Here is a 13,556-nt window from a genome sequence, read left to right as displayed (position 1 = left end):
TCTGTATATGCAAGTCTTCTTGGGGAGTAATTAAATGGTTTAACATTATCTAAACTGATCTTCATTTCACACTTTATCTCGGGTTCTTTTGGACGCACTGGTGTCAGATAACATTTAGTAAATAACTCTTCTAACGACACTTTTGTTTTAAATGACACTTCTGGACCAATATTACATTTTTCTTTATGTTCATCATTTATATCGATTGCTAAAATACTTTCTTCAAAAGTTTTTGCATCGTCACAATTACTGTCATCACTTAATTTTATATTTTTTTGATATTTAAATCTACTGTTTTCTTTTGGCTGATCTTTACAACAATTTTTCCATATTATCTTTGCATTGCTTTTTCTTAAAAAATCTCTACCTAAGACTGCTTGGCTGCCCATAGAATCATCAGCAACTACATAAAATTTAATCATTACATTTTTTTTATTCAAAAATATCAAACAACTTATTTCTCCAACTATTTTTAATTTACTTTTATTAAGGCCAAAATATTCTACATTCGAAATTTCATTTAACTTTACCGCTTCCGGTACACAACATTTTTTCAAAAAACTAATTGGGCTGCCAGAGTCTATTAGGCATTCTAGAAATAAGGATACTTTATATAAGCCTATAATTGACATACGAAAATACCTTACATAATTATTTTGTTGTTCGTTGGCGTTGAATTTTTTACTGGGACAGACTGCAACCCGGTGTTCCAAACTACCGCATCCATAGCAAGCTCCGAATGGACGTTTCGGTTGACGACACTCAGCGGCAACATGCCCAGTATTACTGCAGTTAAAACATCTTAAGCCTTGCTTTACACGCCTTTCATTCGTCGACACTGTCCTAGCAGTATTTTGATTAACATCGCCAAACGCTGCTACCAATTTTTCTTTTGATTTGAACTGCTGCATTTTTGCAAGCATACGCAGTTGTGGATCACGTATTCCATCAACAATGTATTCAACTAACTCTTCTTCCGACATATTTATCAGTAATGATAAAACAATTTTATCGTTGTAATAATCAACAAATTTTTCATCATCGGACCACAAACGTGTTTCAAATTTGCGACGCAATTGAACAACACTCTCTTTTGAGCCAAATACGGAAATCATTTGTTCGATCAATATTTTACTGCTTTGTGTAAGAACATTTGGTGTAGAGTGGAGCCAATTTTGTACTCTACCTTTTGCTTTCGTTATAATAAGTGTTCGAACTACATTGTCTTCTAATTCGTAAGCTTTTTCTAACGCTTCAAGTTGCGTAACCCAAACATTAAAATTGTTACCATCGCATTCCGGTAAAAATTCTTTTAATATTATGAGCGGTACTTCTTTTCTTTGTACTGAATGTTTACATTCGCTTAAACTCGAAGTGTTTAATTGTAATTGAGTCATTTTCTTTGTCAATTCATTCTCTTTTTTAAACAGATCACGCTCTTTCTTAAGCAACTCAATTTCTTTTTGCATGAGTTGCATTTTTTTTATTTCTTCTTCTCTAATAGTAGTTTCTCTTTGCATTTTTGCTTCCTCTGTTTCTTTGTTATTCACTTCCTCCCTTACAATTTGATTTCGCTCGTTACTCACAATTTCACAATTTTGTACAACAGACTGCTCAACTGCTTCATCACATTCTGGCGTCACTGTTTTTTTTATGCTCATCGGCGCACACTCACTGCGAATATGCTGTGGCACTTTTGTTAAACGCGCAATCAACTGCGTTTTGTTTCCACTTACTTGCAACTTCAATTTTGTCAGCCAATTTTTTAGCTCCTCCACCGTTAGATCATCAAAACATAAAACGTCAGCTATGCCATCCATTCTTCACAGTTTTATATAAAAATTTTATATATATATATTTTATTACACACGGGCTTTAAAAAAAAATTTTTTTTTTTTTTTACTTGATCCCACTTCTGAATTTTAGTAGAAACAACCAACATCTACTTTGTTCGACGGTCGTCACGCAACTGTCTCTTTTATTATTCTTTCTCTTAATTCTACCTTAGTTTACATGTGTATGCTTAATTCTATCTTATGACTACAATACTTATATACTATCATACATCTACAATACTTATACTACTACAGTATAAAGCTATAATATATGTATAATATATGTATAAAGCTTGAGTCGTGCCTATTTGAAGCGCATTGTCACTACCCGATGCTTTCACTAGTTCTAGTAACTTTAACGAGGGCCTCAAATTGCACGTCGAAATTATTTATGACTGCGAGTTTTGTAATCACGCAAATTAGCGGCATTAAATCAAATATTGAAAAAATCTTTTATATTTCCATTAATACATTTACTTATATTATCGTCAATGAAATTTTACACGAGTGCTAATACTGAAGATACGCATTACGAGTACGAGTCGTAGATAATTTTAGTCGTTAGTGTCGTTAGTTAGTGAGATTAAGTTAAACAGTGAAGCGAACTAAATGTAAAAATCATTAAATAAATTGCAGTTGCATTTCATTAAATAAGGAAAATTAAATGTAGAATAGTTCGCTTTTATAACTGCACTCAATTTATTTCTAAGTATATATTATAGAAGGGCTAGTGTGATAGTACTAATACTGAAAGTGTTAATTTTAAACGAATTGTTGTTAATTTATGCATTTATTAAATTATATTAATCTATAATGGAATTTGAATGTGAATGTGAAAACACGAAAATAAGTTAGCTTTGGCTTCACTGTTAGCTTTAAATAAGTTCACTTTGATTTACAGGGAGATACTTATAGTTCAGTAACTAAAGGTTTTTCAGCTTTCCATAAATGAAATTTTTATTAATTATATATAGCATTAATTTAGAAAGCAAAAATTGTTTTAAAGCAATATCACTGAGGCACCAAATAATGTTATAGGGCTTATATAGCTGACTGGTTGGAAAGCCATTTTAAGAAATTGAATATTCCCTTGACTAATTCTTGCCGCGACTGTAAAATGTTTTACTTTCATTTTGTCACCATCCAGAGTATGAGTAATGTCGCTTATGTAAATTAGGAAATTACTTTTCTCCAGATTTTATTGAGCTGCAGTAATTCCCTTTAATAAGCTTTATAGGCGACATTAAAAGTGTGAAACGCAGTAGGCTAATATGCCAAAATGAGTTCTTTAATTCACAGTAATAATGTAACCTAACCTTGGAACATTGGAGCATTGGAACTGATTCCAAAATTTGAGAGATACCTAAAGCTTTGCTCAAGTAAGATCTTCTCAATTGTTTAATCCACCGCTCGTTTCAATTTTTTTTTTTAAGACTTAGAGTCTCGCTAGGTATTAAGCTTATATCCTCACATCTCTCTCTCCTGATTACTAAGAGGTGATTTTAAGTCTCACATTGTGACTTTCGATGCTTTCCACCTACTACAAAAAAAAAAAGAGCATTTATGTTACGATTGACTGTACTCGTATTGCTGGGGACTACCGATATATTTAATTTCTTAAGTTGCTGGAATCTTTACAAATATTGTAAAACCTTTTAAGACTTATCAAGTACCTTACTTAAGTACTTGACAATCATAATGTCACATTTATATACATATGAACCTGTATTTGAAATAATTTATTGATTACAAATTCGTTTTGTATAATTAATTTTAATTATTGATGTATGTAAGTAAGTAGAAAATTAATTTTGTAAAGTTATTAAAACCAAAAAACCATTTTACTAGTACTGAAATTTTAAAAATATATACCATATATTATATATGTATGTAATATGTGTGTTCATGGTAAGGTAAAATTTTATAATTTATATAATTTAGAAAATTAGCCTTTGACGTCAGCAAAATATGTATATAACATAATACGTTATAGTAGAAATATTAAAATATCCTTAAATTTTATTACGCTTTCATACAATTTAATGCGACAGTATTTAATAGCTCTTCTGCAGGAAAGAGGAGAATAAATTTCCATGGAGTTTTCAGAGTAGTAATTGCTGCTGAAGCCAAAATGCCACAACCTAAATTGCTCCACAATTTATGACACAATTTGTTCAACAGCTCACATAAACCAACCATGCACAAACGCATTTCGACAAAATTAATTTACAAGTTCATATTAAGTTTCGAATTAAGTTGAAATATGCACAGAGGCCAGGGCAGGCTAGGCCAGGCCGACTCGACTGCACACTGAAAAAATTAATCTGCAAATTTAAGAAATTGTCATGGCACTTCTCTGTTAACAACTTGCAACTACACGAGAACAATTAATAAACCAAAAGCACAAAAAACAAAAACAAAAACAAACACAAACACAAAAACAAATACAAAAAGAAAAATAGAAAACAAAATAAGAGTCAGAGAATAATGGCAGGGCAAATTAATTCGCTGTTGTTGTGCTGCAGCGGCACGAAATGCAGACCAAACAAACAAGAAATCCATGAAATACATGGGCAACATATAAATAAGCAATAAAAAAAATTGAAGCACATAAATTTCTTACGCATGATGCATTCATTTACCGTTGGCGGAAGAAAACATAAGCCATTTAAATAAGGTAGCCACAATTAAAAATAAATCAGAAAAAACAAATTAAGCCAGGTCACTCCTGAGCAAGAAATACGCTACGCACGTACGGCCTCTACATATTATGGGTATATCTTCAAAGTACGCATTAGCATAAAGTCTCTTTCAACTACAAGTGGAGTTCATATCATGAACAAAATGATTTCACTCATGCTTTTTTTAAAATGTATATGATTAAATAAACAATAGCCAAATCACCAGCTAACAGCAGCAACAAACCAAATACATTACAACATAAAAGTCAAGTACGCCTTTGAGTCAATAGGTTAAGATGCGTTTACTCTGAGCTTCAAATTTGGCAGGGCACGAGTTCGATTCCTGGTACTTCCAGTCTTAAAAAAAAAATTATTTACAAATAATTAAATAAAAGAATTATTTCCAAGACCACTGATGATGGGTATTTGGCTGGACTCGAAACAGCTGTGTGGTCAGCCAAAAATTCAATTAATTAAAATAATATAAAATAAATTTTTGTTGTTGTAGTTCACGAGCACTACTGTTCAAAAAATCTCTTTACAAAAATATTAAAAAAATATATACACATAAACGTTAACTTTGTACATAACTAGTTTTCACAGTACGCCCAGTCAAGCATTCTTTGCAAAGAAACTAAGCTCTACACTAAAATCTCTACACAGCATGAGATCCTCGAACCAAAAACTTATGTATGGAAAAAGCCACTGGATATCACTACGCTGATGCCAGTGTCAAGATAGACGAAATTTTTGATAACTTCAATGCTGAAGTTGCCAACAACCAATTGCCGTACATACTTATCTAGGTGAAGCTAATATGCATACACATACTCCATTTCATTCCAATCTTTTCCACATATCGAAGAGTTCGCGTGAAAGAATAAAAGGCATCACTGCACCACCACAGATAATTTAGGTTATGTTATACCAGCAATCCTAGGGGGATCCACTTAGGCTGCTACCGTATTATTAAGAACCCAAAGATTGAGACCATCTAGAACCTTTCATCTATAAGCTTGTGATGCTATTTAAAGAGTGATCCTGAAGTTCGCCAAGATTCTCAAAAAAGAAAGCCCCTTAAATGTTAAGGAGGCGTCGTGCATATACTAGACAGAAGCAAAGCAGGTAGGAGACGCTTTCATCATCCTCACCACAACTGCGACAGATATAATACCACAAGTAATTTTCAGTATAATATAAAAGTGTTCCGAACTAAAATTTAAATGCCGTTTTACAAAGGGCGTAGCGAAATGTGAAAATGCGACATACAATGTTGCAATAAGTCATACGCTTAAATTCAACGAAATTTTGCAGGAAATTCCGTAAAGTGTTAATATATCCATGACTTTACTGTGGAGACCTCTTAATTTATGGGTTTATATATGTGTATAATTTTAAAGTGAATGTAATATAGCACTATTAAATTTACAAATTTACAAAATTATACGCAACATTTATGATTTTAATCTTAACACAAAACAAATGTAGTTTTAGAAGATAGATTCATAATACATTTTTTATTTTATGGATGATTAATGTTTAGTACATTTTTAACTGATTTTTTTATATTATACATATTAATAACATTAAAATTTATATATTATTTAATAAATAGTATATTATTAATTACTCTTCTTCAAGAAAAAAGTAAAACTAGACCAACTTAAAGCCGTTTTTTAGGACAATAGACTTACTGACTTTCTGGCTTGTTAAAATTTACAGACATTGATTTCAAATATTTACTCCTATAATTACTGGATTAAAGTTTAAGCCGTTGATCCTCGACGGATTGTGGACTGATCTTTTTCACAACTGATTTCTTAAAGGTGATTTAAGTGGTCTGAAGTATCTCACACACACACATTGAGGAAGTCACCAAACGAAATCTACAAACAAGCGTGACCGTGGAATCCTCAAGGAAGGAAAAGATTTGGTAGACCCAAGCAAATGTGGAAGCGAACACTAGAGAAAGAAATTAAAGCAAGCGGAAAAACCTTTGGAGAAATTAAAAACCCTGGCAAGAAATCGTGACAGTTGGAAAAAGTTCGTTATGGCCCAAAGTTCCCATGGGAATGTGATGAAATGAAGAAGAAGAAGACGAAGAAGTGTCTCACAAAGGTTGCTGATCCTTTTTATCTACTCTACAAAATATTTACCCTAAAAAAATAAATTTGTAAATTACAAATAAACCTCAAACGCAAATAATAAATAAAAAAATACCATTTTAGTATGCAGCAATTTGTTTCAACCTAATACAATCCAATCCATCGCGTATAGATGGCAGACTCTCTTTTCCACCAACCAATGAGATACTTAACTGCACAAAAGATAAAAATTTACATAAAGATAAAAATCATACAATTGCGCACACTTGAGATTTGTCAATGATGAGTTCGAGTATTGCACACAAATTGGAAACTGACGCTAACGCCAACATCTTCAACATTGGCAGCATTGGCAACATTGGCAACATTGTTGTTGATGATGACGTCTTTGACAAGTACGAGTGAGTATTCTTCCTTTCTATGGCTGTCCCGGCAGATAGTAGATTGCAGATTGCAGATAGCAGATAGCACGATTACGCACAAAATTTATATAGAAAAATTTTCCCCCAAAAATAGAATTCAAAAGATATGTATATATACATATATTCAAATATTTTGCACTACTTATTTCTTCCTGCCTTAATGTCAAAAAATAAAAAAATCAATTGTGTATAGAAAAATAGAAAAATAAATAAAATAATTCTGGAAAAAAATATATATATTCAAGTGATTTGTCAAGCACAAATTTGAAGTATCTTTTAACAAATCCATTCGAATGTTAAAATATTATAAAATAATTTCTGTTCTTCTTCTTCTTGTTGTTGTTGTTGTATTGCTGCTATTATTGAGATTGTAAATGTAATCGCAATCAGTGATGTTAAAAAGTATCTGTGATAAGGGGTTTTAGCAGTAGTTTTGTAGCTATGTAATTATTTAAAAGATTTATTCGTATTTATAAATTTTTTTTATATTTTTTTTTTGTTGCATTAAAATGAGTTTCCATATTTATTGATTTTAATTATTGTCGTGTAACAACAAAGAAAGAAAAATATCCGAACATTGGGAAAATAAATTTTAATTTTAAATTTATTATTGATAATGCAAATGGAAATGTTTGTGATTAATATTTTTTATTCATAAAATATTAAAATAATAAATTATTAATTATAACCTTCATCTAGACAGGGTATTGTCTATATAGCTTATCACTGCAATTAACAACAACTGAGAAGTAAAATGTACGGACGCACTCAAATTTAATTGCATAAAAAATATTCAAAATTAAAAAACAAATAATTATACTAACAACAAAAACTTCCTACAGAATAGATTTGAAGAATTAATATTTAATAATAAATATCATAGATATAACTTAATTTATTTAAATAAAAATGAAAAATGACATTCCATGAACATTGAATGACGTTTAAAAAAATATTATAAATTCTATTGTATTATTATTCTTGGAAATGCTGAAGATTCTGAAAATGAATATTGAAGATAATTAAAATATTGGACATATGAATATATTTAAATAAAATATATAATTAGAAAAAAATAATGTGTATTATTTTTAAAGAACATTAAGTTGACGTAATATTCCACAAAAAACAATAAAATTAAAATAAATTTTTATTCATTTAAACTTTCCCAAAAAGTTTTAGGGAAATTTTTACGACAAAAAAGTATCACTCAATTCCAATTAATATATAATATAATAATAATATATATATATATATCTCCACCACAAATTATTTTAAAATTCTTAATAACTTATCAAAATGTGATGACTTGCCTTGTGGAGAAGTGGAGCAATACTTTTTGACGCCTTATTGACGACAAACTCACTTAATTTTAGTAAGACAATAAGATTATAGAGTTATTCATAGTCACTGGAAACTGGAAACTGAAAACTGAAAACTCAAAACTGAAAACTCAACAGTTCTAACAAATTAACGACGTAAAACTTTGCTGCACTCAGATTATATAAATCGTTTTTAATATAGATACATTACACAGTGAATATTGAAAATAATTGCATAAAATTATATATTAAAAACAAGACTTTCATAGTATTGTAATTATAATAACAAATTAAATAATAAATAGAGAGGAAATTTGATTTTTATTGCTCACACACATCGTAAGTTATTATTAGAAGCAACAAAGGTAGACTGAAACCTATTTGACTTATTATGCAAAAGTCTTAGATTGACTTTTAGTTTTTAAACTGTGAAACTAAAATAGTGATTTAAGAGTACTTAAAAATTACCTACAACATCTATAATTCTATAATTTTTCGATATAGACCAATTTTGAGCATTCTTATTTTCCAAACCAATTTCAACACAACGGCGTACTTTATATCAAATTAATAAAAATTTTTTATTTATTGAGATTGCATATAACATATATAAAAGAAAAACTGTTTAAAGAACCATTTCTGATGATTTTTGACGAACATTTTTCTCTGTGTAGAATTCTTTTAAACACACTATTTAGGAATTGGAATTGAAATAAGCGGGGTACCAGCTCCGAACAGAAATAGCGAACAGAAGACATTCCGTCTTCCGAATGAAAGCCAGAATATCGGCTATTGAGGACCTGCTAATGTCAGAAGGGTGGAGTAGTTCTCGACCCAGGCTAGGCAGTCACCGAGAATATGACTGGAAGTCTCGTCTGCTTCTAAGCAGAGTCGGCAATCTAAGTCTTCGGACAGACCGATTTTGTTAAGGTGATAACGCAGTCCATAGGTTTCGAATTTATTCTCTTAGGAAGAAGGTAATTTTTTTTTTGTATTTAACAAATGAAATTACTAAATATTCAAATAATATTACTAACATTATAATAATACATATGTATATACATATATAAGTGCTATCACTCATTATATGCGCAAATATATCTAGTATAATATTCCTTTTTTTATATATATTATGATAATATTTGATGTATAATACTTAAAAAATGTCTACACGCTTAAAATTCAATTAAAATAATTTGAATTTTATTCTAAAAAATTAATAATCCATAATTGGAACTTACCTGGCAAAGCTATAACGCTGGTTAGTGCCAAGCACACAACCGTTAATCCAATAAAAAACTTCATTTTTACTTTTCCGATGTACTTAAAGAACTGCAATTGTATAGAAAAACACTAAAATATATATTTAAATCTATAAAAAAAAACTTTAAAATATTTTAGTATTTTATTTAAAGATAAATGTTTATTTTAATTTCATTTTAAACGGAATTTTAAATAGTTATATTCTTTTGCAATTATTTTTTAATTTAACAACACTTTTTATGATTCTTTACGATTTTTTCAATTAATAATAAAAATTAATTTTGTATAATTTGCATATAATAAATATGTATATATATGTATGTATATTAATTTTGAAACGATTTTTGTACGTTAATAGATTTTACGCGAACTTTCCGATATGATTTGTTTAGAACGTTTCCTCCGTCAATGAATAAACTTTGCTTATTTGTTGTCTGTGCGCGTCCGCTGTCTTCAGTGGTTTGAGAAAAACTTGCCACTTCAATTCGTAATTAAATGTTAAGCGGCAAACGAAACTAAATAATCGTCAAACATATTAATTCCACACGAATTCAATTCCGCTTACACTGAAGGGGTATTCGTGCACAACACAGCCATCACCCATCTCCCATCACCCATCCCGCATCCAGCTACTGCCCTACTCAAAGCTCACATACTCTGCTCATATCAAACAAAACAAAAACAAAAAAATGTGGCGCGGCTCATTGAGTGAGTAAAAATTTAGAAATAAAATTATTAAACACAAAAAAACTGTTTTGCTTTTGATTTGCATTTTTTTTTTATTTTATTTATGTTATTAAGTCAATAAAATAAAGCAAAAACAAAAACAAAATGTAAACATAATTATTTGAATAGGCATGCATATAATGTGCGCTCATATGCTGCATGTTCGTAAGTAAGCCTCATGTTGGGTTTCGCAGGAGGTGTTGAAGTGCGCCGTGTGTCATTTGCCGTTTGCCGTTTAGGAATGGTTTAGGAACTTGATTTTCCAAGTAAGTTTTTTTTATTTTTTTTTTGATTGTCACTTACTTATGAACTGTACGTGTGTAGTAGTATTTTTAGCTGTATTTTACTTCATTTTTTAAATATGTTGTATTACATAGAAAGCTTACAGCGATGGCATTTTCGCCGTCTGCCTGTTCGTGTGTATATTTGGCATTTGTTTTTCTTCGGTTATTGCCCCACGCTCTTCACAAGCGTCTCTTTCACAACTGTCACTATTGTTAACATTGTTGTTGTCATTCACTTTGCTTATATGTATGTATGTATGTATGTATGTACGTATGTATGTATATTTAAGTGGCTGACGACAAATCTAAGTAAATTATTTACTATGTTTTTAATTTATTTAAACGCAAATGTAAATGCTTGGGTATGCTTTGCAGTTGTGCAGTTAATTTCATGTTCTAAGTTGTCTAGTTCTTTTTGCGATAAGCCAACGCTATAATTATTAATGGGAAATTCCAGCTACAGTGAATGATCGGTTGATCGAAACAACGAAAAGATTGTTCAAAAACCTCGTTTAAAAGTTGTTGTGTTTTGTATTGAAAAAGACGAGGGTCGTAACATAAGTGTGAAGTATTTTTGAGAACAACACAAAGCAATAGTTCACAGTTTGGATTTATGATACTTCAAGTATTTTTCATATGAATTAAGTTGTTAAGCCTTGAAGGATTTCATTATTTAATTGAATATTTCAAATGCCATACTAAGCGTGGCGTAAAGATCAAAATTGATTACTGGACAGGGAAACTTCAAGTTTGATCACATCAAAAAGATAACTGTTGTTGAGAAAGACACTTGCAGACTACGTCTAGAAGGAAACGAGGCAGCAGTACATATATTGTGGCAATATCCAGCACTGTCAAGTAGGAATAGTACTGTCTTGGGACACCATTCGGTTGATGATAGCTTGGCAGGCAACCTTAAGTTAAAAGAGCTGCTTGCAACACCAAAAGATATAGTTACGGAAGCGGCTAACGGAAGCCGTTCTAGCTTTAACTCAATAATGACATCCGAGAATCGAAGATCGAAAAAGAACACTAGTAGTTCCGTGGTCCACTTCGGTTAATCCTTCACTTAAGTGGAACAATTTTGTCAACAAAATCTTATTTTTTAATATCTAACGTCACAGTCAAAAAAAAAAAATTAATAGCCAAGTAAGTGGCCATGAGAAATCCTATAATTTTCCTTGTTTACGAATTGTTCAATTGAAAAAGTTTTCTTATCAGAGAAAATCATATTAAGTAATTGGCTACTTTCATGGAAGTATAACAGTTTCTTTCTTTTATCAAACCGGCTTTAATTCTAAATGAATTATTACCATCAGTTTAAAAATTATAGTTGGTGAGATAAATGTCAGTTGAATTCATGTTCATATAGATGCACTATAAAAAACAAAACAAATAAGAACCTTCCTATAATAATATAGCCATATCAAACCAAACCAAAAAAACGGTTGAAGAGATTTTTTTGTTAAAGACTGACACAACTTATGAGAATAAAATTAATAAAAAATGTAAATTCAAAAAAATTTTGATTTCAAGTCACTAGTAATTTACTTACTTCCCTCGCAATAAATTTTTAAAATTCAATTTACAACATTATCAGTACTGTAGCAGTCATTAAGTAATTGTATATTTCCACTAATGCTAGCTAATTCAAAAAAATTACACCTCATTTGATTCCAACCCCACCGAACGCCCTGCCGTATGAGTAATATTTGCCATATTAAATTTCAACGCATGACTCGGTTTGCGTGCACTTTATTGGCAAGCATCGAAACTCTAATCCGTTTCCTCACTGTTTCCATATTCCATATTCAATGTTCTCTTTCGTCTTGAGTTTCTCATTCTTAAACAGTAGAATTTTCGCAGTTAAGTCTTCTGGTAAATGCACTTCTGTAATTCTTTTGCATGACACTTGCTTGCCGCCTTTAATTTGTGGCACACCTCGTAATTTAGCTTATAACATTGACACTAAAATTACTAAAAATAATTACCTTTGTCTTGCGAGTCTTTTGCTTTCACGAGTAAGTCTGTCTAATGTAGTAGTGCTTGTGCTGCTTCTTCTAATGCCTCACTTTCTTTTTGGTTCATGGCTATTTTATTGAACTGCTCTTACTTTCAGTGCATCGTGCATCGAAAAAGAAAACCAAGAAGACCGTCAGAGCACTTAACTAGTTCAAGAATGTGGATTGGGTCAGTGAGGCGCACTTAAGCATGTACTGTATTCTAGTTCTATTCGATTTAAAATGTAGCCAATTAATGTTATATTTAGTAAGTCTGCTGAATGAATAAATGAAGGTCTGCAGTTAATTATGCCAATGGGAACTCGTGTCTAACATTGGCCGTGTACCTACAATTCTTTATTAATTTTTTCGATTTAAGGTAAGTTTTCTATCAATTGAAAAAAAATTTTTCCTGATGCCGCCGATTCCAACCAGATTTATGGCCTAACAAAATTCAATTAATTTTAAAACTATTATCGACTGTTTCTAGTAAGAATTTTCATATATTTTAGCGTTTAATTAAGAGCAGAGAAAATAATAAGGTTTTTTAAGAATAACATTTACATTTGTGAGGATATGTAGCCATTAAAAAACATGTCTATAGATATAAGTCTTATTATTAAAAGCAAATATCGAAAATCCGAAAACACTGGGTAAAGTTAGATAGTTTAGATGCAACGCCTATGGATCCGTTGCATTATCTAGAGGTACTATTATAACATGTTTCTAGTAGTTTGATTAATTCTATTTGAAAATAAACTTTGTGAAATATATGAGTTTCTAATTCAAGAGCTACCTACGTTAATTCCTCCAACTTATTTTCATTGAGAATTTTGTGTAACTTCTTTGAAGTTTCTGAAAAATAGTTTTCTAAAAATTGTATAACCATTACTTGCTGGTGCTAAGCATCTATATAAC

At 30.6% G+C, this 13,556-nt stretch overlaps 1 protein-coding gene across 1 annotated transcript; it reads right to left on the bottom strand.

Annotated features, from left to right (window-relative positions):
* Positions 1-501: 501 nt before the first annotated feature.
* Positions 502-1,846, bottom strand: LOC119687717. Its single transcript, XM_038102136.1, has 2 exons — positions 648-1,846; positions 502-592 (listed from the first exon to the last, which is right to left on the bottom strand). The coding sequence occupies exons 1-2, from the start codon at positions 1,818-1,820 to the stop codon at positions 584-586; spliced, it is 1,182 nt and encodes a 393-aa protein (XP_037958064.1). The 5' UTR covers positions 1,821-1,846; the 3' UTR covers positions 502-583.
* Positions 1,847-13,556: the final 11,710 nt, after the last annotated feature.

This window comes from Teleopsis dalmanni, chromosome X, assembly GCF_002237135.1.
Source record: "Teleopsis dalmanni isolate 2A chromosome X, ASM223713v2, whole genome shotgun sequence".
Lineage (NCBI taxonomy): Eukaryota > Metazoa > Arthropoda > Insecta > Diptera > Diopsidae > Teleopsis > Teleopsis dalmanni.
Note: the sequence above shows the minus strand (reverse complement) of the source record. Positions and strands in the feature narration are given on the sequence as shown.

What these genes read in the sequence shown, in the direction of transcription:
- LOC119687717 (XM_038102136.1), bottom strand. Translation starts at nt 1,820, where the DNA reads ATGGATGGCATAGCTGACGTTTTATGTTTTGATGATCTAACGGTGGAG.